Below are 27,968 nucleotides of genomic sequence, written 5' to 3'. Positions count from 1 at the left end.
GTGTTCGTGACATGTTGACGCTTTGTAGTTTGTCATCACATGTTAGAAACACATGTGGTAACACTCTCGTTCTTATGCTACCTTTGCACTTGGGTGAATAGGAATGGACTGTTTGCATTTTTGTTTAATGTTGGTTAGTTATTACTAACTAAAAAGTTAGTAATTTTTGTATACCAGTATTTTTGTTAATTTTTATTTTAGGGCTCCGGAAATAATTTCGAAACGCGTCACTTTGTGATCAATAAATTCATTCTTCTGTATGACTTTTTCCGCGACCTAGCGAGCTTAACGACAAATCTACACATAAATACCTTACTGAAACTGTCCACAGTAATGTTCAAGCCGACATAAGGCGAAGGGTTGGCACACCACACATTAACACCCACTAACAGGGGTACGGATATTTTTGGTGAGATAGCGTCCGCCAGCTGACGACACTTCTGGTACCTCTGTGATTTATCCCCTTTCCTATTACAATCGTGAATAATGCGCAGGAAGAACGACTGTCAGTAAAGATTCCACGGGAGATCGAATATCTCTGACTTTCCTGTCGTGATAATTTTGTGAGATATATGTGGGAGGAAGTAATAAATTGACTGACTTTTCTTGGAACGTGCGATCTCCGAATTTCAGGAGTAAACCTCTCCGTAATGCACAACGACTCTCTTGTAGAATCTGCCACTGGAGTTTGCTGAGCATTTCCGTAACGCTCTCGCGCTTACTCAACGATTCAGTTATGAAATGCATCGCTCTTAGTTGGATATTCTCTGTGTTCTCTATTAATCTTACCAGGTAAGAGTCGCAGACCGCCGAGCAAAACTCAAGAACTGCTCTAACGAGAATTTCGTAAGCTACCTCGGTCTTGGGTGAATTACATTTCCTTAGGATTAGTCAAGTAAATCTGATTGGTACCTGCTTCTCCTACAACTTTTTTTATGCCATCGATCCACTTGATGTCGCCCTAGATTGCCATTTCTAAGTACGAGGTTTGTCCGGAAAGTACGTATAAAAGTTGAATAATAACTTTATTTTATAATTATTCGGGTATTACAATATGGTCTCCCTCAAAGTACTCGCCCTGAGACGCGATACACTTCTGCCAGTGCCGTTTCCACTGTTGATAACATTGCTGAAAGTCTTCAGTTGTGATGTTCAGTTGCTGTGTCGTTTCCGCCTTGATGTCTTCCACGTCTCCCAAGTGCCGCCCCCGAAGCACCATTTTGCATTTCGGGAACATGAAGAAGTCAAACGGGGCTAAATCGGGTGAATAAGGCGGGTGGTCTGTCACGGTGGTTGACCTTCGGGCCAAAAACTCGCGCACAACGGGCGATGTGTGAGCGGGCGCATTGTCGTGATGAAGGATCCACCTGCCCCCTTTTGCCAACTCCGGTCGAACTCGGGCCACACGAGCTCTGAGACATGTCAGAACTTCACCGTAAATATTTCCGTTCACTCTCTGGCCGGGAGGGACAAATTCCTTGTGGACAATGCCCCTAGAATCAAAGAAAACGATCAACATTGTCTTCACATTGGACCTTCATTTTTGCGACTTTTTTGTTCTCAGTTCTCCTGCTGGTTTCCATTCCTTGCTTTGAGATTTGAGCTCCACATCGAATTCGTAAAACCAGGACTCGTCTCCGGTGATGACTCGGTTGAGAAAGTCCCCTCGTTCCTCTGTTTCCAACCAATCCTCACAGCATTCAACCCTCTTTGCTTTCTGTTCTGGCGTCAAGAGCTTCGGTACGATTTTCCCACACAATTTCTTCATTGCAAGTTTTTGTGTCAGGATTTCGTGAACGGTTGTTTTGGGGATTGACAGCTCGTCAGCAATCATTCTGACCGTCAATCTACGGTCTTTAAGAACACGAGCCCGAATTCGTTCAACATTTGCATCGGAACTCGATGTCGACGGACGTCCTGGGCGAGGGTCATCGTTCACTTCTTCTCGGCCATCCCGGAACCTTTTTAACCACTTGTTCACGGTTGGCTAAATGGCCCTGAGCACTATGGGACTTAACATCTATGGTCACCAGACCCCTAGAACTTAGAACTACTTAAACCTAACTAACCTAAGGACAGCACACAACACCCAGCCATCACGAGGCAGAGAAAATCCCTGACCCCGCCGGGAATCGAACCCGGGAACCCGGGCGTGGGAAGCGAGAACGCTACCGCACGACCACGAGATGCGGGCTTGTTCACGGTTGGTTCCTTCAGAGAATTGTCTCCGTAAACCTGTTTCAAACACTCAAAAATGTCACGGCCATTCTTACCTAGCTTTACAAGAAACTTGATGTTGACGCGCTGTTCCTCAATCAGAGAGAGCTCCGTGCTGACGGCAGGTGGAAAAGGGTAACTGTCAACAAGCTGCCGCACACTCCCACCTTCACGCAGAGTGCTCTGACTCGAACTGAGCGTTTATGGGATTGATAACAGCAGTAGTCCCACCTGGCGGTGACTTCAACTTGTAACATAAAGACATTATTCAACTTTTATACGTATTTTCCGGACAAACCTCGTACAGGGTGACAATTATTGAACTATATAAAAAACGTAAATTAGTTACAAACTACGACTCGCATACGCTTTATTCAACATGTAATCGTCACTACAGATATTCGGATTTAGGTTATGACAAGTTCGATATGGGTGCCGTCACTGGCCATGATGTGGCGCCGACGAATAGCGAAATTTTGCATGACATCGATGCTGTAGATAAACTCCTGAATGGCTGTATTCAGCTCAGCATTGGTTTTGGGGTTATTGCTGTACACCTTGTCTTTAACATAGCCCCACAAAAAGGTGTCGCATGTGTTCAGATCTGGAGAATATGGTAGCCAATCGAGACCCAAGGCAGTGGTCTCTGGGTACCCCAGAGCCAGAGTGCGGTCCCCAAAGTGCTCCTCCAGGACACCAAACACTCTCCTGCTTCGATGGGGTCGAGCTCCGTCTTGCAAGAACAACATCGTATCTAAATCGAGGTCACTTTGGATAATGGGGGTGAAATCATCTTCCAAAACCTTCACGTACCGTCCGGTAGTCACCGTGCCGTCAAGGAATATAACACTGATTATTACGTGAGTGGACATTGCACACCACACAGTCACCTGATGAGGGTGAAGAGACTTCCAGATCGCGAAATGTGGATTCTCAGATCGCCAAATGCACCAGTTTTGCTTATTGACGAACCCATCCAAAGGAAAGTCGGCTTCGCCGCTAAAGCAAACCATATTCACATCAAAGTCCTGTTCGTCAGTTCTGTAGACAATAGTGTTCGCGAAACACAACCGCTATTCCTTGGGGCTTAATGGCTGATGGGTTTGAATTTTGCATAGGAAGAGATGCGGTCATCAACAACAATTTGTCGCTGTTGATTCCCTCTTGTTGCGCAGCTCGTCTGATCGATTTTCTGGAGCTGGTTTGAAACACAGCGCACGTCTTCTCAATGATTCAGGCGTTTTCATCCATTCTGGGTACACGACATTGCCAACAGTGTCATGATGAACACTACCCGTTCTCTCAAAGTTGCGAATAAAATTTTTGATTGTTAGCACACTTGGACCGGTTGTCTTCAGCTTGAACTCGGCAGCAAACTTCATTTAAGCCGCAGTTGGGCTGTTATTGCTAGCATAATAGGCCTCCACAAGCGCAGAACGCTCAGACACGCTGTACCGTGACATTTTCACGTGCAAATGACCGACGACAACAAGGCGCGTACGCCTGCGTATACTAATTCCCATCATGCCTCGCGGCCAACAGTAAAGTTTGAACGTCCTAACGTAAACCGTTCAGAAGCTACGACGATTTAATTTCATATAGTTCAATAATTGTCATCTTTTATTTTGTGGTTGTTGCGAATCTCACTGACTAATAATCGCCTGTAATGCAATCTAGCAGTAATGCGTCCATTTTTTCATAATGCTTTTACGTCGGCACAAGCAGCAGTAGAAGGTATATATTTTATGAATAAAGTCATTCGACTACTGGATTTAGTTTTTTGTATTTTTGTTTACAATATGTAAGCTACTGGCCATTAAAATTGCTACACCAAGAATAAATGCAGATAATAAACGGGTATTAATTGGACAATTATATTATACTAGAACTGACATGTGATTACATTTTGGAAACAGTTCCCAGAACAACCACCTCAGGTCGTAATAACGGCCTTGATACGCCTGCGCATGAGTCAAACAGAGCTTGGATGGCGTGTACAGGTACAGCTGCCCATGCAGCTTCAACACGATACCACAGTTCATCAAGAGTAGTGACTGGCGTATTGTGACGAGCCAGTTGCTCGGCCACCATTGACCAGACGTTTTCAATTGGTGAGACATCTGGAGAATGTGCTGGCCAGGGCAGCAGTCGAACATTTTCTGTATCCAGAAAGGCCCGTACACGACCTGCAACATGCAGTCGTGTGTTATCCTGCTAAAATGTAGGGTTTCGCAGGGATCGAATGAAGGGTAGAGCCACGGGTCGTAATGCATCTGAAATGTAGCGTCAACTGTTCAAAGTGCCGTCAATGCGAACAAGAGGTGACCGAGACGGGTAACCAATGGCACCCCATACCATCACGCTGGGTGATACGCCAGTATGGCGATGGCGAATACACGCTTCCAATGTGCGTTCTCCACGATGTCGCCAAACACGGATGCGACCATCAGAACTAGGATTCGTCCGTTTTGCCATTCGTGCACCCAGGTTCGTCGCTGAGTACACCATCGCAGGCGCTCCTGTCTGTGATGCAGCGTCAACGGTAACCGCAGCCATGGTCTCCGAGCTGTTAGTCCATGCTGCTGCAAACGTCGTCGAACTGTTCGTGCAGATGGTTGTTGTCTTGCAAACGTCCCCATCTGCTGACTCAGGGATCGAGACGTGGCTGCACGATCAGTTACAGCGATGTGGATAAGATGCCTGTCATCTCGACTGCTAGTGATACGAGGCCGTTGGGATCCAGCATGGCGTTCCGTATTACCCTCCTGAACCCACTGATTCCATATTCTGCTAACAGTCATTGGATCTTGACCAACGCGAGCAGCAATGTCGCGATACGATAAATCGCAATCGCGATAGTCTACAATCCGACCTTTATCAAAGTCGGAAACGTGATGGTACGCATTTCTTCTCCTTACACCAGGCATCACAACAACGTTTCACCGCGCAACGCCGCGTCAACTGCTGTTTGTTTATGAGAGGTCGGTTGGAAGCTTTCCTCATGTCAGCACGTTGTAGGTGTCGCCACCGGCGCCAACCTTGTGTGAATGCTCTGAAAAGCTAATCATTTGCATATCATAGCATCTTCTTCCTGTGGGTTAAATTTCGCGTCTGTAGCACGTCATCTTCGTGGTGTAGCAATTTTAATGGCCAGTAGTGTATTTCGGAGCGAAAGCTCCATTATCAAGAGTTTCAGCATTCAGTTGAGGATTTCCGTCTTGAACCGGCGACTTAGTCGTACCTGAGGTATATTCTTCTCATATATAAAAGTAAACTCATGGTTTAAAAAACAAAAAAATATACAGTGTGGTTCACAAGTCATATTACAAGTTTCTCGCGGTTGTAGACAGCACTTAGTAGATTGAGTTTTGGGAAGGAACGATGCACGCAAATGTGCCGTTTGCATATAAAATAAGTTTGAAGATACGATCACTTTCAAGTCTACGACTTCACGGTATGCATACAGACGGAATAATTTGCTGTCGTCAGTCCCTATTGTCATTATTTTTCTACAACAGTGGCTGCGAGAAACATTCACATTCGCACTCACAAGTAGGAGTTCTGACTGTGTCTTCCACGGACGCGCCGTACTGTCTACTTTGAAGAGGATGTCACGTGTCACAAAGAAGAGGACCCGAGGACGAGCGCTCGAAACATTTCCCAGTCCATGGGCTCGTGTAAAGCACACAGGTCAGACTTCATTGTATCCGCTGTGTGCGTGCCGTGAAACAGAAGAATTGAAATTAATTCGATTTTCAAGCTAATTTTATATCCAGATCATATATTTCGGGAGATAGGCTCCTTATCCAAACATGATCTACTAAGTCCCTCTAGGAAGGACTAAGTTACCTAGAAACCTGTAATAATAATTGTCGACCATTCTGTATAACAACAATAACATCTCTCAGATGCGACTGTTTCACTAGTTCAAGATGGACACCTTGATGTAAATGGTGTAAATCCTGATGGTGGGGTTTTCGCGCAGAAATACGTATCAGTCATAAAAATCCAAAAACCGAACTACAGATAGACAAAGGACTTTTATTCATAAAATATTTACTGATCTTTCTGAGTATTTGCGTGCAGTTCGTTACATTTATTTACGATGAGGGTCAACTGCCAATGCCAGCACGAAGCAGGGAACAATTTTCTGTTGATTTGAACTTCTTATGTAGAACAGCACCGTCACGGAATTTTGAACATTTAGCACATCATTCACATACAGCGCGTTTTAAAAAAAGTATCACATATGCCCATAGGAAGTAGTGTTGGTCAAAACGAAAACAAGTTCCAAGAAATTTATGTGCGGAAACCAGTACCTGTTGGGATGTTGGGCGACTGTCCTCTCACTCCCATTTGTCTGCTACATAGAACCAGACACCATGAGCAGTGCTGCATGTGTTTACCATGCATCCTGAAACATCCTTCGCCCTTCTTCGCAGTGAGTCACATGCTCTTCAAATACACTTGGATACATTTAGTTTGCGTCACATGCATTGATCAAACACTCCTATAATTACACATTGTCGATTTGTTGATGGGTTGGGCATGTACGAATATCTTTAAATGACCCCACAGCCAGGGAGCCAACGGATTCAACTTGGGGCAGACAAGGAGGTCTTGCAACCGCACTTCCTCCGCCAATCTATTGCCCACGAAACGGTGCAGTGCTCCTTCGAGCATAAACCACAGTCGTTGTCTTTGTGCACCATCAGTGTCCCGAAGATTACAATCATTCAGACATTTGCACTGAATAGCAACAATAAGACGATCTACCCCGAAGAATACTACACATTATCTGTCGCAGGTAACACGGCCGATATCTCGACAGGTAGTGATTTCTAGACTTATAATTACGAGGACTGTTCTTCTGTTTCTGAGCAATATTACCTTCCGTAGGAGTGCGTGACATTTTTAAACATCCTCTACAATGAAAACAGTAACGACCCTATAACACTGCCTTGGGCTAGTTTTGGAATGTACGCATTAATACTATATGCTGCATTCCCGGGTTGCACGAAAAACTCGTCTTTACCTTCCGGAACTCAGCAACCAAATGGGAGAGCCAGGAAGTGCAAAACATTTTCTCTGTGGATCAAAGGGAGGCGGTAGACATTGGCCAATCGGCGGACACCTGGTTTCTCGTTACACCTATTCCACAAAAGACGTATAGCATATTGAAACTGAGGACAGTTTCTTATACACACATCGAAAAAAGTTTTGCATCACCTCGGTTCCAAGAATTTTGGAACCTGAACAGAAAATTGGAATAGAGATCTACATAAACATCATTTCCGCCCTTTTTATTGCTCATGAAAACCACACATTACGTGTTGTACCACCATACAACGAGACCTTCAGAGGTGGTGGTCCAAATTGCTGTACAGACTGGTACCTCTAAAACCCAGTAGCACGTCTTCTTGCATTGATGCATGCCTGTATTCGTCGTGGCATACTATCCGCAAGTTCATCAAGGCCCTGTTGGTCGGGATTGTCCCACTCCTCAACAGCGATTCGGCGTAGATCCCTCAGAGTAGTTGGTGGGTCACGTCGTCCATCTGTCCCAGGCATGTACGATAGGATTCATGTCTGGGATACGCGCTAGCCACTCTAGTCGAGCGATATCGTTATCCTGAAGGAAGTCACCATGTGCACGATGGGGGCGCGAATTGGCGTCCATGAAGACGAATGCCTCGCCAATACGCTGCCGATATAGTTGCACTATCGGTCGGAGGATGGCATTCACGTATCGTGCAGCCATTACGGCGCCTTCCATGACCATCAGCGGCGTACGTCGGCCCCACATAGTGCCACCCCAAAACAGCAGGGAACCTCCACCTCATTGCATTCGCTAGACGGCGTGTGTAAGGCGTTCAGCCTGACCGAGTTGCCTCCAAACACGTCTCCGACGATTTTCTGGTTGAAGGCATAAGCGACACTCATCGGTGAAGAGAACGTCTTGCCAATCCTGAGCGGTCCACTCGACATGTTGTTGGGCCCATCTGTACCGCACTGCATGGTGTCGTGGTTGCAAATATGGACTTCGTCATGGGCGTCGGGAGTCTACTGCGCACAGTTTGAGCCGTAACACGAAGTCCTGTGGCTGCACGAAAAGCAGTATTCAACATGGTGGCGTTGCTGTCAGGGTTCCTCCGAGCCATAATCCGTAGGTAGCGGTCATCCACTGCAGTAGTAGTGCAATAGTAGCCCTCGGACGACCTGAGCGAGGCATGTCATGGACAGTTCCTGTCCTTCTGTATCTCCTCCATGTCCGGACAACATCGCTTCGGTTTACTCCGAGACGCCTGGACACCTCCCTCATTGAGAGCCGTTCCTGGCACAAAGTAACAATGTGGACGCGATCGAACCTTCCTGGTGCAATGACTGGAACTGATCGGCTGTCGGATCCCCTCCGTCTAAACAGTGGACCACTGATTGCAATCTCCCGCTCGGACGCAAATCAGCCTTGACCGCTGTATTTGCATGGGAGAGGGAAGCTCGCCGTTAACTCGGCGGTCGCTGAAGACACTGACCGCCTCTGGATCGCACTGTGGTCCCCACAACAATCAAACCAGTGCTAAAATTATATAAAAAGCATAAGCGGCAAAGAGCCTGACACAATATCACGACAGGTCGCAGGGTATGTAGTATTCCAAAGGTGTAGGAGAGGATGCACTTTGGCCACGTAAATCCATCTGGAGGCGTGATTCGCTGCCTGAAAGGCCATTAACAATACCCTCAGTATTTGATAGGATATAGAAACGTGTGACAAATACACTCCTGGAAATTGAAATAAGAACACCGTGAATTCATTGTCCCAGGAAGGGGAAACTTTATTGACACATTCCTGGGGTCAGATACATCACATGATCACACTGACAGAACCACAGGCACATAGACACAGGCAACAGAGCATGCACAATGTCGGCACTAGTACAGTGTATATCCACCTTTCGCAGCAATGCAGGCTGCTATTCTCCCATGGAGACGATCGTAGAGATGCTGGATGTAGTCCTGTGGAACGGCTTGCCATGCCATTTCCACCTGGCGCCTCAGTTGGACCAGCGTTCGTGCTGGACGTGCAGACCGCGTGAGACGACGCTTCATCCAGTCCCAAACATGCTCAATGGGGGACAGATCGGAGATCTTGCTGGCCAGGGTAGTTGACTTACACCTTCTAGAGCACGTTGGGTGGCACGGGATACATGCGGATGTGCATTGTCCTGTTGGAACAGCAAGTTCCCTTGCCGGTCTAGGAATGGTAGAACGATGGGTTCGATGACGGTTTGGATGTACCGTGCACTATTCAGTGTCCCCTCGATGATCACCAGTGGTGTACGGCCAGTGTAGGAGATCGCTCCCCACACCATGATGCCGGGTGTTGGCCCTGTGTGCCTCGGTCGTATGCAGTCCTGATTGTGGCGCTCACCTGCACGGCGCCAAACACGCATACGACCATCATTGGCACCAAGGCAGAAGCGACTCTCATCGCTGAAGACGACACGTCTCCATTCGTCCCTCCATTCACGCCTGTCGCGACACCACTGGAGGCGGGCTGCACGATGTTGGGGCGTGAGCGGAAGACGGCCTAACGGTGTGCGGGACCGTAGCCCAGCTTCATGGAGACGGTTGCGAATGGTCCTCGCCGATACCCCAGGAGCAACAGTGTCCCTCATTTGCTGGGAAGTGGCGGTGCGGTCCCCTACGGCACTGCGTAGGATCCTACGGTCTTGGCGTGCATCCGTGCGTCGCTGCGGTCCGGTCCCAGGTCGACGGGCACGTGCACCTTCCGCCGACCACTGGGGACAACATCGATGTACTGTGGAGACCTCACGCCGCACGTGTTGAGCAATTCGGCGGTACGTCCACCCGGCCTCCCGCATGCCCACTATACGCCCTCGCTCAAAGTCCGTCAACTGCACATACGGTTCACGTCCCCGCTGTCGCGGCATGCTACCAGTGTTAAAGACTGCGATGGAGCTCCGTATGCCACGGCAAACTGGCTGACACTGACGGCGGCGGTGCACAAATGCTGCGCAGCTAGCGCCATTCGACGGCCAACACCGCGGTTCGTGGTGTGTCCGCTGTGCCGTGCGTGTGATCATTGCTTGTACAGCCCTCTCGCAGTGTCCGGAGCAAGTATGGTGGGTCTGACACACCGGTGTCAATGTGTTCTTTTTTCCATTTCCAGGAGTGTATGTGTACATGTGACATTGGTACACCAGACCATATCACACTTAAGTACCCCACCTACGAAGATTTGCGGTCACTAGTAATGGGCACTGGTACACTGATTGATAAAGTTAGAGATGGAGACAAATGAGACCTGGTGAACGAAGTAGCAGATAAGGTATCTGGGACGGAACTTAGAAAATATTTAAAAATAAATGCGCTGTTAAGAGGATATCCAATTTTAAGTGAATACTGTGAGTGAATGAATATCACTGGGGATTCACCGAAGCCGGAATTAATTCCTTCAAAGAGGAGGACCAGAAACAGTGGATGTATGACCAGCAACTCTGGAGCTATATTAGAAGCAGCAGAATGAATGTATGACGGATGTGGGTCTCCCAATAAGAGCAGGCTGCGGGTGGATGGGAGTGGGTGGGGTGAGGGGTTGGTGTGGCGGATCTGATAGGTTCCATTGATTGACTCCACTGCGTCAGTGGACAACAGATAGGTCATCTGTGGTCCGATCTCATGCCCGCCACGCGGTGGTTTCGAGACTGTCTGGAGGTAGTACAGGTTTCCTATAACTTCGGTTCTAGAGATTTAGGTTGTTGTCACCAGAAATCGGGAAATCACTTGCATAGGTGTAAGTTATGGTAGCTTAGGTCACGGATATATAATTCCGAAACAGGTGTTTCCTGAAGAATATATTTTCTTAAATGTAATGTGTCCCAGTGGTTGAGATTGGGAACTGCCAGTAAATCATCTGCTCCGATGGTAATGTAGATAATTAACAAATGTTATATCGTGGTTTAAGAGTTTTGGGTGTTTCCCCGTTTTTTAAAAAAAATATTTGTTCCATCTGCTCCAAGAAGAGAGTTTAAGGAACCTATGTCAGTGCAAGTAAATCAAGCTACTCCAACAAATGACGTCAAGTGAGCGTCTACCTTTATTTCCTTTGTATTTTTAGAGTCAAGGTAGCGGGAGTTGAAATTGTAAGCAATAATAAGTAAAATATAAGTAAATACGATATCTCTCAGAACGAAACCGAAATGGGAGTAATGAAAGTGAGAACTCAAGAAGATGAACTTGTGTTAAGGACGGCGTAAGGCAGGGTTAAAAATTATTACAACTGTTGTTCAAGTTTTACGCCGAAGAAGCGATCAAAGACGCGAAGGAAAATATCGGAAGAAAAATAAAAGTGCACGGCGAATAGAGATTAATGTTTAGGTTCGCGGACGATGTAGCACTTTGGCCGTATGTAAATACTTGGGGGACCTGTTGCACGAATAGATAGTTCTCTTAGCACAGTATAAGGTTTAAGAATAAAGAAAAACACTACCAGCCGTACCCAGTGACCCCAACGTAATGCAGAAAGGACCCCTAAATGTCAGAAGAGACGAACCTGTTTAGCCGGCCGCGCTGGCCGAGCGGTTGTAGGCGCTACAGTCTGGAACCGCGCGACCGCTACGTCCCAGTGTCGAGTCCTGCCTCGGGCATGGGTGTGTGTGATGTCCTTAGGTTAGTTAGGTTTAAGTTCTAGGGGACTCATGACCTCAGAAGTTAAGTCCCATAGTGCTCGGAGCCATTTTTTGAACCTGCGACCGTAGCTGTCGCGCGGTTCCAGACTGTAGCGCCTAGAACCGCTCGGGCACCCCGGCCGGCTGTTTAGGTTCGCGGACGACATATCACTTCTGGCCGGATGTAAATACTTGGGGGACCTGTTGCACGAATAGATAGATCTCTTGGCACAGAATACGCCTTAAGAATAAACAAATACACTACCTGACGTACACAGAGTTTCCAACAAGGCAGAAAGGACCACTAAATGTCAGAAGAAACGAATCCGCCAGTATAAAAGCAACGTGAGGAATATACCACAAGTAGAATGCCACAGCTGAATAAAATTTCTTCGCTAAAACAATTGATTTAAAATAAGAAAAAAAAACTATATTTATGTATACAAATAGTTACATAACTAGTATTAAGGATTAGTATGATACGGCTAGTGCTAAAGTGCGGAAGTTACACATGGATGCCGAAAGTGGAAACAGTTGAAAGATTGAGGATTGTTCAACAGCCAGTGGACGGATGCATGTTGGCATAACAAGAAGGAACATTAAATCAAACATATCGATAACAGAAAAGACAGGAGTTCAGGTCGTTACCATTACGAAACTGAAACTGAGACTGGCTGAGAATATTGTGGGACGAAATTATGGGAGAGAGACGGAGAAGGATTAAGCAGCTGGTACAGCGCAGCATGCTGCGCACTTATCTTGCGAGGCTGGAAGGTGAGTCAGACCTGGATCGAACCCGCGCGGGGGTTAACGACCCCGTGTATGCACCTGCCGGCCTGGTGTGATATTTAGGAAGTTCCCCACGCTCCTTTACGCAGATTCGGAGTTCGCCTCTAATTTCCGCCTCAGAAAACATCATACACAAACAGAATTTGATCACGCACTGAACAAAGTTTACACAGTTCAGAGACAGGATTATTATTATGTAAATTGAAGGGGAAGGGAGGAGGAAGGAAAGGAAAGACAGGGAAATAATGATGTCAGCTGCATCGAGACTTGTACGGAATCAGCGGCGACGATTGGAAATGTGTGCTAGAGCGGGATTCGAAGCTGGGATTTCTTGTTCACTGGGTAGTTACGTTAACCACTGTTCCATCCGGACACAGAATTTATCACAAATCTGCGGACTATCTCGGCACGCTCCTCGGACAACTAACATTCCCCCCTAGCGCCAACTGTCCGCTGTTCCCATACATGTCCTCCATGCTCGATCATTTTATACTCCCAGAGGTCTAACGTAAATGTGCATCCACAATGATGGTTGTAGGTTCATTGACTGTCGATGTGAATCATTTGTATGAATACATGGTGTCAGTCCTTCTGGACCTGTCTGAAACAACAGACACCACGCAGGAATTGTAATTATCGCCGGCCGCTGTGGCCGAGCGGTTCTAGGCGCTTCAGTCCGGAACCGTGCTGCTGCTACGGTCGCAGGTTCGAATCCACCCTCGGGAATGGATATGTGTGATATCCTTAGGTTAGTTAGGTTTAAGTAGTTCTAAGTCTAGGGGACTGATGACCTCAGATGTTAAGTCCCATAGTGCTTAGAACCATTTGAACCATTTGCAATTATTATGCATGCAGCAACCTTATGTGCAGATGCAGATTTATGTTCGACCTCCAGTAGGAATCTAAAATTAGCGTGCATAGAGGGCATGGACGGGGACAACGGATAGGTGGCTCTGGGTGGGAAGGGGAGTTGCCTGGGGAGCGAGCCGACCGAGATAGTTCGCGTTTTTACGACAAACGCTTTGTCTGGGTGGCGCAGTGCTTAACGAAACTGCTTAGTATGGAGGAAATCCCGGACTACAGTTCTGCTCCAAAACTCATTTTCCCTCGTCACAGCTAATGCCGCACAAAGTCTCGATGCAGCTTACTTCATTAGGTCTTTCCCATTCCTTTCCTCCACTTGCCCCTTTAATTAACATAATACAGGGTGATTCAAAAAGAATACCACAACTTTAGGAATTTAAAACTCTGCAACGACAAAAGGCAGAGCTAAGCACTATCTGTCGGCGAATTAAGGGAGCTATAAAGTTTCATTTAGTTGTACATTTGTTCGCTTGAGGCGTTGTTGACTAGGCGTCAGCGTCAGTTGATGCTAAGATGGCGACCGCTCAACAGAAAGCTTTTTGTGTTATTGAGTACGGCAGAAGTGAATCGACGACAGTTGTTCAGCGTGCATTTCGAACGAAGTATGGTGTTAAACCTCCTGATAGGTGGTGTATTAAACGTTGGTATAAACAGTTTACGTCAACTACCTGAGGCGATGGATCGGCTGCCAGGCAGCCCGTGACAGAGCACTTCATCACTGGCCTCCAAGAAGCCCTGATCTTACCCCCTGCGATTTTTTCTTATGGGGGTATGTTAAGGATATGGTGTTTCGGCCACCTCTCCCAGCCACCATTGATGATTTGAAACGGGAAATAACAGCAGCTATCCAAACTGTTACGCCTGATGTGCTACAGAGAGTGTGGAACGAGTTGGAGTATCGGGTTGATATTGCTCGAGTGTCTGGAGGGGGCCATATTGAACATCTCTGAACTTGTTTTTGAGTGAAAAAAAACCTTTTTAAATACTCTTTGTAATGATGTATAACAGAAGGTTATATTATGTTTCTTTCATTAAATACACATTTTTAAAGTTGTGGTATTCTTTTTGACTCACCCTGTATATATCACAACTGCAGACCTCGCTTAATGCCTGTTCTTTCGGATATATATCTATTTATTTAAATGCGATCGGTTTCGGTGGTCCACTCCACCATCATCAGGCTGCTCTATTCGCAATTACTGGTCTTATAACCAACTGTTGATTGGTTGGTTGATTGGTGATTTGGGGGAGGGGACCAAACAGTGAGGTTATCAGTCCCATCAGGTTAGGTTCAAATGGCTCTGAGCACTATGGGACTTAACATATGAGGTCGTGAGTCCCCTAGAACTTAGAATTACTTAAACCTAACTAACCTAAGGACATCACACACACTCATGCCCCAGGCAGGATTCGACACTGCGACCGTAGCGGTCGCGCGGTTCCAGACTGAAGCACCTAGAACCGCTCGGCCACAACGGCCGGCCATCAGGTTACGGAAGGATGGGGAAGGACGTCGGACGTACCCTTTCAAAGGAACCATTCCGGCATTTGTCTGAAGCGATTTAGGAAAATCACCGAAAACCTAAATCATGATGGTCGGACTCGAGTTTGGACCGTCGTCTTCCCGAATGCGAGTCCAGTGTAAACCAACTGTACACAAGGCCATAAAATGGAATAAAAATCGGCGCCCACAGATCTTCTCAAGCATGATCTTACCAATAGAACTCATCAACCAACTTAACTTTTTATGACATTGTATACAGTTGGTTATAGAAACACTACTTACCGACAGAGGGGCGGAATGACGGTGGAGTGGAGCGCCGATATCGTTTTTTTAAATAAATAGATATAAAGTAGGTTGTTTAGCAAAATAGTAAAGGACATAATACGTTTGTCTGTGTGGCCATCTTCCGCACCAGCTGTTAACATCTGTTATTATAGGGCCGGCCGGAGTGGCCGTGCGGTTCTAGGCGCTACAGTCTAGAACAGCGTGACCGCTACGGTCGCAGGTTCGAATCCTGCCTCGGGCATGGATATGTGTGATGTCCTTATGTTGGTTAGGTTTAAGTAGTTCTAAGTTCTAGAGGACTGATGACCTCATAAATTAAGTCCCATAGTGCTCCGAGCCATTTGAACCATTTGTTATTATAGGTTATCTGTCTTGAGCTGACTGCAGTGTAATCTTTTTAATTACACTGCAGTCATCTCAAGACAGAAAACCTATAATAACAGATAGTAAAGAACAGACTGGAAAAGGTCGCGCAGGTTGTTGTATCGCAGGAGCAGTGGGGTTTTACTGCTAGGAAAAGCTGCGTTGGTAACATATTTTGTGTATGCCAGATGTGTAAGAAGATGATCGCAAAAAATCAAGATATCCACTTGGTGAAACTTCCTGGCAGATTAAAACTGTGTGCCAGACCGAGACTTGAACTCGAGTTCGAGTCTCGGTCCGGCACACAGTTTTAATCCGCCAGGAAGTATCATATCAGCTCACACTCCGCTGCAGAGTGAAAAATCTCATTCTGGATCAATCCACTTGGTGTTTATTGATTCTGTGATTCTGTGGCAAGGAGATTACTGTGCACAGAACTGGATAAGGTTGGAGTGGATGGTGTGTTAATAGAACTGTTAAAAAGGATGTACCACCACCATGAGGCACTTGTGGAGGCTGGTTGTAAGACATCGGAGAGTTTTAAACAAGGATTAACACGAGGATGTTCTATGTCACCAACCTTAATTAAGTTGTATTTACAGGTTGTTCTTGGTTGTTGTAATAGATAGTGCAGAAGTTAGCGTGTGAAAGTACAGCATCAACGTTTACATCGGATACTTATGACCAATGGGGAGTAACAGTCAATGCGGATAAAACAGAATATCTTGTTGGAAATGAACAAAGTGAGGATTTGGATTTTTAGTTTGGCCGGTTAAGAAATGTGTAAGTGTTCAAGTATTTGGGCTCAAAATCGGTAAGACTGAAGAGTGTGACGTGGACATATTCCAAAGGACAAGTCGAGTGAGCGCGGCTATTAGATCATTAACTACTTTTGGAGTCGGCACATATCCAGACGAAGAAAGGCGGTAGTGCTGCGTCTGTGGTTGAATGCGATCTGACATATGGGTCAGAGTATTATACACTGAGCGAGAGACAAAGGGAGAAAATTGAGGCTTTGGAATGAACGGGTTACGGCGAAATATGAGAGAGACTCCCTTGGATAGACTGAGGAATGTACATGTAGGAATGGAGATAGATGCCTGGAACCAGTCACAGATGGTATTGATGCTCCTGCACTGAGCTGGAATGGACATGTCTGTCGGATGGAAGAACAACAGTGTCGGCTCAGATGATCTCCATCAAGGAGAAGAAGCCGAGGGGAGCCGAGGGCCGGCCGGAGTGGCCGAGCGGTTCTAGGCGCTTCAGTCTGGAACCGCGCGACTGCTACGGTCGCAGGTTCGAATCCTGCCTCGGGCATGGATGTGTGTTATGTCCTTAGGTTAGTTAGGTTTAAGTAGTTCTAAGTTCTAGGGGACTGATGACCTCAGATGTTAAGTCCCATAGTGCTCAGAGCCATTTGAACCATTTGGAGCCGAGGGTAACGTCGAGGGGAACTACAGCCAAAGCCGTCGAAAGGATAGGTCTATCGGGAGAACATTGGTAGGATGGAAGTTTGTGACATTAGAGAACAGGCAACTGCTGATAAGTGGAAAAACCTGCTAAAGTAAAGTAAGATACAAATACACGGCTGACGGCGTTATCATTTCTTCCCAATTTTTCATCAACTGTTGACCCATATCCATCTGGGGTTGACGATGGATGTACGAAAAAAGAAGAAGATAAACTTAGCAGTGAGTTCTGATCAGTCGCCTGTCGAGTTTAAAAGTAAGAGCGAGATGTGACGACGACGCACCCGCGGCCGGACTGACCTGCGTGGGACTGATGACGGTGACGACCTTCTTGACGGCCGAGCTCCGTCGCGGCGGCGGCGACCGGATGACGAGTCGACGGCGCGGCGTCTCCTGCTGCTGCTGCTGGAGCTCGTGGTCCTGGTCGTGGTCGTGGTCGTCGGATGTGCCCAGCGTCAGGGTCGTGCCCGCCACCATCGACAGCGTCTCCTCCGAGTCGCCGCAGCCCTCCTGGTCGGGGTCATCGTAAGGGTCGTGGTCCTCGCAGCGGGCGGACATGGCTGGCGGACACAGAGGCTGCCGCTCGTACGGGCAGCTGGTCGAGGGGAGGCGAAGCGGACCGATGGCTATCCGGGGTCTGGGCACGGTCCTACCCTCGCGCTTTCACCGCGTCTACGCTCGCTGCACTGTGGCTGCGAGCTCAGTATTCGGAATGGGTCAGAGGGGCCCAAGCTGAAGCCGCCTCAGCTCACCTTGATGGACGACGGGTCTAGTGGGTGGCCCGCGCAGTAAAGCTATCGGTATTCGCTGGTTTATTGGGGGCAATTACTGAAACTCAAAGGATCAGTGATAATTGAAATCTCAGGTGTATCACTGACCAAAACGAAATACAGTAGGGAGGAATGATGATTCCAGTTTTCCAACTAAGATTATTCGACGAGAACTAAGTCCCGTGGAGAACGGACGCACTGTACTAGTGGTCCAGGCTGGTGCCGACAGAATTGGGACTCCGCAGAGTTACGCAGTGGGCTGTCCGGTCTGGTGCAGTACGGTTCCAGGGCAAAAGGACGCAGCGGCTGCGTGCCAACTGGAGCAATGCCACCCGCACTCTCCAGAAGCGCACGCCAATTTATTTCCGTGCGTATTCAGCCCGCGAAATTACCAGTTTCGAGGCTTCGGGAACTGTCTGCATCTAACAAAGAACGAAAATACTCGCGGACTAAGATTGAGCTTTCTTCACGAACCAAATGAGGACTAGATTTTATACACACTACTCCAGAACTACACGAATAACTTACTACTGAAGAGCCAAACGGCCGCTTAGAATAACCGCACAGCCCGGTCCGTTCTGTCCACGATGGATACACCTCTATGTTTCTTACAGTGACCGATCCACGGGTGCGACGGCGGAGTTACCAACTATTTGAAATATCTTTTTCTGTCTTTTACTTTTTTCGCAAGTTCCGCCCAATCCAAAGTGAAGCAAGGAGCAATCTCCGCTTTTCTAAAGAAATACGACGGATTCGACAGGGAGTTTCACATCCCTATACATTTAGCTACATTCGAAATATAAATGTTGGTTATTTAGTTGTGGTAAACAAACAAAATCAGGAGCGAGACTAGTTAAACTCAACTAGACAACATTTTAATACTTGTAAAAGAACGAAAGTTACTTTGTGAACGGTTTTAGTTTGCCTTAAGGCAACAGGTCATATAGGGCTTTATTGCACGTAAACACTTCCTTCATTAACGAAGATCACCAACATCGAGTACTTTTACTGTTTTCAGAAGCAGTAAGCTATGCCATGAATAAATACGATGCCTAGTACTTCTGTAGCAGTGCAGCGTGGCACTCTACGGGAAAGTTCGGCAATGCCGCTACAAGTGGCATATAAATTAGCTGCTACGTAGGGATTACGATGCGATCTCAGGTGCCCGACAACCAAGAGAATGTACGTTTTTAACCGACCCACCCCTTTCCGTAACAGTATTTTCCGCGTGATTTCCCTCACTGTTACAGATTGATTCAGAAGCGGCGTCGACTAAGTGCGCGAATGAAGCAGACGCAACGCAGAAACGAGTCACTTATACCGTGAGTCACATCTTTCAGAGGTCGAAGGCAATCGACCTATGCACCGAGGGATTCAGAATGCAGACCTACAAACGCGGGAACGACAGGCCGCGCGCCTCACATGGAACAGACGCAACCTGCGCAGCGCTAAAGCCGCGACCCTACTGCCGGCTGAAGCTATACGGTCGGGGCAATGGGCGTAGCCCGCTGTCGCTCTCGCTCCCCTCGCTGGCGAATCCACACGAACCACGCCGGAAGTAGCCGAGACCCGAGTCGGGTGCGGCGGATAAGGCACAACACCTGTTGCCGTCACAAAAGCAGCTTTCTCTCAGCTACAGAAGTACGTTTTTCCAGGCGCCACATTGTTCCCTCGCACAAAAACGCTTTGTCAGGACGACGTTGAACAGATCGGCTTCGGCCAAGTTGTGAACGACATTCGGTACAATGGTTTAGTGGAGCCGTACTGGAGTCATTCTGCTGTTAAATTGGTTCGAGACACCATAAGGTCGCTGGTCCGATGCAAGAGAAACTAAAATTACTACAAACGGAACAAGTACTATACTCTGCATCGGAGTTTGCGCTATCTTTTAAGTTAAGTATTAAAGCCGTGCGCCGGGCCGCATATAGAACACAGGGCTATATCTACATCTACATACTTACCCTGAAAACTACTGTGAATCGCATGGCAGAGGCTTCCGACAGCATATGCAGCTCCAGAGAAATGACTTCTTAAACGCAACTGTACCTGCTGTTGTTAGTCTAACTTTTATTTTTGTGGAGTCAGCCTCGTACCTAACATCCACAGGACAATCAACATTTACTTATTCATTCCAATGAAAGTTTCGTGAGTAGCGACAAAGTCGCCACAAAACTTTCCCAGTGATCAAGGAAGATATTTATGTTCTTATTTTTATTCCAGTTACGAATCAGAAAAATATTCATAAATCACATTATTTATTTCGGTCCGTAAAGACACTTTCAGACCTGAGTATAGACAGTATGCACATCATATCTTGTCGGCATATGTAAAAACGCTACAATCTCATATATTAAACGAGGTTCATTGTATTCTTACAAAATTTAATAGCCGGCGGGGGTGGCCCAGCGGTTCTAGGCGCTACAGTCTGGAACCGCGCGATCGCTACGGTCGCAGGTTCGAATCCTGCCTCGGGCATGGATGTGTGTGATATCTTTAGGTTAGTTAGGTTTAAGTAGTTCTAAGTCTAGGGGACTGATGACCTCCGATGTTAAGACCTATAGTGCTGGGAACCATCTGAACGATTTAGTAAGTTATAACAAGAATTAGTCACGTCATACAATTGGTCTGTCAGTTGATGACTGGGGATTAGTGACATCCAATTGATACTGATTATGAATTGTCAATTATGCTAAATATCATCATCATCATCCTCATCTTCATTTGCATCTTCATTTCCAGCTATTGGGCAAACTGCCTGCTCTGTTGTCAACGATTATTATTGAGGGCATTTCATTTTGGGCCTATGAGGATTCCTTCTTCTTCTCGGTCTCTATCTCAAAAGTTGTTTCGTCATTCTTTCTTCTGGCATTTTGCTCACATGGTCGTCCAGTAAGTCTCTGTATTTCTCTGCTGTGTTGTTTATCGCTTCAACATTCAGTTCCCTAATTTGCTTATTCCTAATCCGGTAGTGACATGTGCAAGCTTTCGCTGTTGGAAATATTTCAACTGCACGTCCTTTACTGTTATTCCTCCTTGAGAGGACCCAGGTTTCACTCCCCTACTTTATTTTTATTTTCTAGCTCTTCCTTTAAGGTTTTATTAATAATACCACAGCCGGCCGGGGTGGCCGAGCGGTTCTAGGCGCTACAGTCTGGAACCGCGGGACCGCTACGGTCGCAGGTTCGAATCCTGCCTCGGGTATGGATGTGTGTGATGTCCTTAGGCTAGTTAGGATTAAGTAGTTCTAAGTTCTAGGGGACTGATGACCTCAGCAGTTAAGTCCCATAGTGCTCAGAGCCATTTGAACCATTGAAAATTTAATAATACATTCATGGAGTTTAGTAAGCTTCTTTAGAGAATCGGGATGCCTTTACAACTACGCACGTGGTATCTAAATTTTGTAAGAGTGTGACGACGCTTGTGTGGCTAATAACTGTGATTGTACCATTCTTACACATGTCAACTCGAACGATTAGCACACTGTGCGTGCTCAGATCTAAAGACGGTCATTATAGGCTGAAGCTAGTAATCTGATTTATGTGTACTTTTGTGATCTGTAACTGGAATAGAAATATATAAACTCAGTTTCCTGAAAGCTATATTTTTAAAAAATATGTTGATTGTTTACTTCATATATGTACGATTGTCTTATCTTCAGGTATCTGTTGGGTATGCTTCATAAAGCGACTGTCGTAAGTATTATAAATGTCCTTCGATTCGCTCAGACATAGAGAGCAGAGGATATTTGACATGAATTATCCAAATGTGTGTCAGTCGCATTACAGGCGCCTCTCCTGACGGGAGGACAGCTACAAGATTTACAGCAATCGATCCAGACTGCATGCCCAGCAGGTACCTCAAGATAAGAGAATACTGTATTGACAATTGTATAACCTGGAAGGAGTTGGTTTTCTTTAGAATAATTTGGTCTGATTTTGTCTTTGTTGTCCTCTGTGCAGGAACGACACATAGGGTGTGAAGAATAGATCTAGATTCTTCAGTTCATACTGGTTCTCGAACTTTGTAAGTAGGTTGACATGGGATTATTGACGTCTATCGTCATAAGTATCCCAATTAAGCTTTCTAAACATCTCCATGACACTCTCCCGTGAGTCTCAAAAGCCTGTGACCATTCATGCCGACCTTTGAATACATTTAGTATCCTCTTTTAATTCTATTTCGTATGGGTCCACACAACTGAACAATTCTAAGATGTGACACATAAGCGTTTTGCCAGTAGTGTCCTTCGTAGATTGACTGCATTTTCCCCGTATCCTCCCAATGAGCCGAAGGTTGCCACTTAACCTACGACTGACCCTATGTGATGACTCCATTTCAGAATAAATTTCTTTTATTTCCGTCTATCATCACAAAGAAACTTTTGGCCTCAGACAACCCATTTCGCTAAACGGCGACCATCTTCAGATCTGCAGAAAAAGGGGAAAAACCAAGTACAAGTAGTGGAGAGTCTACATCTTAAAACAATAAAATAGTGCCCTTATGAAAAGTATTACTTTCATACATGCGCTTAAAACAGGGCGAGACATAACTGTTTTCAAACAATTCCTAACAATATGAAGCCATAATAGCATCGTCAAAAAATACACAGAAAATCAGATAAGCATCGTCGCACATAATTAAAACGTGGTGAAAATAGGCCACGGTGACGGGAGGGTCACTCTACAAACGGCTTCCTGTTCATAACAAGATAAGGTACAATGGCCACAAAAATATAGTTGTCTCGTAAGCTCCTTAGTCATCGCTACTGCAGGCCTATACATATTCGAGAATCACACAAAATGCAATTAAAAGAACACGTACAAGTAGGTATAAACTTTTCTATGAGATTGACGTGTATTAGTTTTTAAAGCAATGAAGTTAAATACTTCAAAAACAGGAATAAAGTTAAATTTTAAAATTATTAAAAAGAAATAGATAAGTATTTCATTTATCTCGCTACAAATTGTTACGCCCAGTAGTTTGTGCCAGGCAACTAATGCCAATAGTGACTCATTGATATTGCAGTTATAGGACACTACTTTTACGAGCTTTGAAAATATACATAATTTCACGTTTCCTAATATTGCAAACAAGGTGCCAGTCTCGGCACCATTTTAAAATCTTATCAAGATCTAACAGGATACTTATGCAGCTTTTCTTCAGTATAGATGAAGTCAACTTCTGTATCATTTTCAAGAACTGTGAGGTGACTATTAACATTGCCTGGTAGGTCATTAATTTCGCGGCTAATGCTTTTACCAACTGAGGTATCCAGACGAGACTCAATACTCCTCTTCCAAGTTCCAGTTTTTTCATTTAAATGCACACCCCGCTGCAGAGTCGAGGATTCATTCGAGAAACAAATCCTAGGCTGTGGCTAAGAGGTGCCTCCGCGATATCATTTCTCCTATGAGTGCTACTCTAGAAAGGTAAGCAGGAGAGCCTCAGCCAATTATGAAAAGTAGGAAAGAAGTATTGTGATCGTGAACCGCAACCCCTGCAAACCAGACTTCCCTCAAACAACGCTAGGTACACGGGCAGCCGACTCGCTAGGCGAAAAGAGTGCGCCATCTAGTGTTACTGGTGGAAGTGAAGCTACGTCAGAAATCGCAACTGTCTAAATACCTGGAAAGCTCAGACAGTAAAAGTATTCCCGCGAAAGGCAAGACTCCGAGTTCGAGTCTTGGTCTGGACCGCAGTTTTAATGTCAACAAGTTGCAAATCACAAGCTGTATGGTTCGGAGACAAACTAAACATGACAAAGATATAGCAGATGGTTCAAATGGCTCTGAGCACTATGGAACTTAACATCTGAGGTCATCAGTCCCCTAGAACTTAGAACTACTTAAACCTAACTAACTTAAGGACATCACACACATCCATGCCCGAGGCAGGATTCGAACCTACGACTGTAGCGGTCGCGCGGTTCCAGACTGAAGCGCCTAGAACCGTTAGACCACAGCGGCCGGCAGGCATAGCAGATTTCAAGTCGATTACAAATAGCTGTTAAACAATGCAGCTTACATTTCTGTAGATTCCTCAGATTTACACAGCCGATGAAGAGTTTTCGGTTCCTACCTCAGAGTTGTTATAGTTTTCAGTCCACAGACTGATTAGGTGTAGCCCCTTCCACGCTAGTCAACACCATGCTGCAATCTATATCCACTTGAACTTGTTTGCTGTTTCCAAACCTCGTACTTCTTCTTCAATTTTTTCATCGTAAAATTCCCTCCGTGAACAGATAATCACACCTTGATACCTCAGGATGTGTCGTATAAAGCTACTTTCGTCCGCTTATCGATTCAATATTTCTTCATAACCTATCTGATTTACCTTTCTGACTTCCAAAATTCTTTTCAAGCATCACATATAAACAGCTTCAATTTCCTTCTATCGTCTATGTTTCATTTCCATCTTAGGTTATGGTCCAGACAAATACTTTCAAAAAATATTTCAGAACACTTACATTTATATTCGATTTCTTCAGATTTCTCTTTTCACGAAAGCTCTTCTTGCTATTGCAAGTCTACTTTCTACTTCTCTCGTTGTCAGTTATTTCTCTGCCCAAATAGTAAATCTCGTCTACTACTTTCAACAAATAATTTTCAAATCTAATGCCTTCAGTATCATCTGACTTAATTCATCTGACTTAATTCAAATACATTCTGTTGCCTTTTTTCAACTGTATTTAGGTTCAGATTATTGCTTGAAAGTCTCTCGGGCATGCAACGAGATTGATTGATCGTCGTAGAAAGAATTTTCAACGGTGTAGCGTGCCATAATCATTAGGTTACTTCTGCTGACTGACATCCTGGACCAGTGGGTGATATACAGGGTGTTACAAAAAGGTACGACCAAACTTTCAGGAAACATCCCTCATACACAACTAAAGAAAAGGTGTTATGTGGACATGTGTCCGGAAACGCTTAATTTCCATGTTAGAGCTCATTTTAGTTTCCTCAGTATGTACTGTACTTCGTCGATTCACCGCCAGTTGGCCCCATTGAAGGAAGGTAATGTTGACTTCGGTGCTTGTGTTGACATGCGACTCATTGCTCTACAGTACTAGCATCAAGCACATTAGTACGTATTATCAACAGGTTGGTGTTCATCACGAACGTGGTTTTGCAGTCAGCGCAATGTTTGCAAATGCGAAGTTGGCAGATGCCCATTTGATGTATGGATGAGCACGGGGAAATAGCCGTGGCGCGGTACGTTTGTATCAAGACAGATTTCCAGAACGAAGGTGTCCCGACAGGAAGACGTTCGAAGCAATTGATCGGCGTCTTAGGGAACACGGAACATTCCAGCTTACGACTCGCGACTGAGGAAGACCTAGAACGACGAGGACACCTGCAATGGACGAGGCATTTCTTCGTGCAGTTGACGATAACCCTAATGTTAGCGTCGGAGAAGTTGCTGCTGTACAAGGTAACGTTGACCACGTCACTGTATTGAGAGTGCAGCGGGAGAACCAGTTGTTTCCGTACCATGTACAGCGTGTGCAGGGACTATCAGCAGCTGATTGGCCTCCACGGGTACACTTCTGCGAATGGTTCATCCAACAATGTGTCAATCCTCATTTCAGTGCAAGTGTTCTCTTTACGGATGAGACTTCATTCCAACGTGATCAAATTGTAAATTTTCACAATCAACATGTGTGGGCTGACGAGAATCCGCACGCAATTGTGCAATCACGTCTTCAACACAGATTTTCTGTGAACGTTTGGGCAGGCATTGTTGGTGATGTCTTGATGGGGCCCCATGTTCTTCCACCTACGCTCAATGGAGCACGTTATCATGATTTCATCTGTGCTGCTGTGCTGCTAGAACATGTGCCTTTACAAGTACGACACAACATGTGGTTCATGCACGATGGAGCTCCTGCACATTTCAGTCGAAGTGTTCGTACGCTTCTCAACAATAGATTCGATGACCGATGGATTGGTAGAGGCGGACCGATTCCATGGCCTCCACGCTCTCTTGACCTCAACCCTCTTGACTTTCATTTATGGGGACATTTAAAAGTTCTTGTCTACGCAACCCCGGTACCAAATGTAGAGACTCTTCGTGGTCGTATTGTGGACGGCTGTGATACAATACGCCATTCTCCAGGGCTGCATCAGCGCATCAGGGATTCCATGCGACGGAGGGTGGATGCACGTATCCTCACTAACGGAGGACATTTTGAACATTTCCTGTAACAAAGAGTTTGAAGTCACGCTGGTACGTTCTGTTGCTGTGTGTTTCCATGCCATGATTAATGTGATTTGAAGAGAAGTGATAAAATGAGCTCTAACATGGAAAGTAAGCGTTTCCGGACAGATGTCCACATAACATATTTTCTTTCTTTGTGTGGGAGGAATGTTTCCTGAAAGTTTGGCCGTACCTTTTTGTTACACCATATATATATATATATATATATATATATATATATATATATATATATATATATATATATATATTATGAATTTGGCCAGCTATGGACCGGATACAGCTTAATATATATATGACTAAGTGTCCTTGTTGATGAGTTCTCATTAGCCGGATTTCGATAGCCTCCTTGTACACTCAGTCCCAAGAGTGGGATTCGTTGTGCAGATTTTTGTATTTTCGTATTTCATTTTGTGGTTGGTTTCAAGGCAATATTCACAACTTGTTGATTTTGTGGGCTGCTGGAGGTCGGTGTGCCGTTTGAATTCCGTGCAAATTTCTTCAGTTGTGCGAATGGTTAGTGTGGCCTATGTTTTCCCGCACTCGCATGGTATGTAATACACACCACATATCCGGAGTCCCAGGTCGTATTTTACTGTTCCTAAAAGGGATTTGGTCTTTGCTGGCTGGCGGTACACACATTTCATATTCTGTCGTCGTAAAATTCCACCAATATTTCCAGATAGTTGCCAGTGTATGAAATGTAGGCTATTGTTTTCGGTTGGTCTTCAACGGGTGTTAGCTGTAGTATGGTATTTTGCTCGAAAGCGCGTTGAATTTGGTGGTCTCTATAGCCGATTTTCTGGAATACATTACTGAGGCGGTCAAGTTCCGATTATAGGCTTCAAAAATGGTTCAAATGGCTCTGAGCACTATGGAACTTAACTGCTTTGGTCATCAGTGCCCTAGAACTTAGAACTACTTAAACCTAACTAACCTGAGGACATCACACACATCCATGCCCGAGGCAGGATTCGAACCTGCGACCGTAGCGGTCACGCGGTTCCAGACTGTAGCGCCTAGAACCGCTCGGCCACTCCGGCCGGCTTTTAGGCTTCTTCGTCGGATATCCACGGTGAACTGAATTTGATTGTGAATAGAGTTCAGGTGTAGCATGAAATCTTGAAGCTCATCTTTTTCGTGAATTCAAATGACTAACGTATCATGAACATACCTGTAAAAGACTGTCGGTTTTAATGGTGCTAAGTGTAGTGCCTTGTTCTCAGAGTCTTTCATGAACATTTCGGCCACCGCAGGCGACAGGTGACTGACCCCTAGACTGAAACTTCCTGGCAGACTAAAACTGTGTGCCGGACCGAGACTCGATCTCGGAACCTTTGCCTTCGCGGGCAAGTGCTCTACCAACTGAGCTACCCAAGCACGGCTCACGCCCCGTCCCCACTGCTTCATTTCCGCCAGTATCTCGTCTCCTACCTTCCAAACTTCGTAGAAGCCCTTCTAGACCTCTAGACTCTTCATAAAACGTCCGTCAAAACGAAAACTGAGAAGTTTGGTTAATGGGGGCCAAATTTCTTTTCAATAAGTGTCAGCGACACCTTGAAAGGAACTCTGGTGAAAAGTGAGACAACGCTGGCCAATCTGAATTTCCATAGACGTGCCACGAACTGAGCCGAGTTCTCGATGCGATGCTCACATTTTGCAACCAACGGGCTCAAAATTACCTCAAGTGTTCCGTCAGATGGTGCGTGGGTGCCTCTATTATACCCACCATTGGGGTTCACACGACCAAATGTAAAGGAATTATCATGAAGATTGATCCCAGCATTGCTCATGCGAAACTCAG

General features: G+C 45.8%; 1 protein-coding gene across 1 annotated transcript in view; it reads right to left on the bottom strand.

Moving 5' to 3' along the window:
- The window catches only part of LOC124802635 (inactive dipeptidyl peptidase 10-like), a 398,459-nt gene extending 379,059 nt beyond the window's left edge, over window positions 1-19,400 (bottom strand). Inside the window, exon 1 of the mRNA XM_047263532.1 lies at window positions 17,481-19,400. Within this exon, the coding sequence (XP_047119488.1) occupies window positions 17,481-17,738 (258 nt within the window). The 5' untranslated portion in view covers window positions 17,739-19,400. The remainder of the gene's footprint in view (window positions 1-17,480) is intronic.
- Window positions 19,401-27,968: the final 8,568 nt, after the last annotated feature.

The sequence above is a fragment of the Schistocerca piceifrons genome, chromosome 6 (genome assembly GCF_021461385.2).
Source record: "Schistocerca piceifrons isolate TAMUIC-IGC-003096 chromosome 6, iqSchPice1.1, whole genome shotgun sequence".
NCBI lineage: Eukaryota > Metazoa > Arthropoda > Insecta > Orthoptera > Acrididae > Schistocerca > Schistocerca piceifrons.
This window is presented reverse-complemented; position numbering and strand designations above follow the sequence as displayed.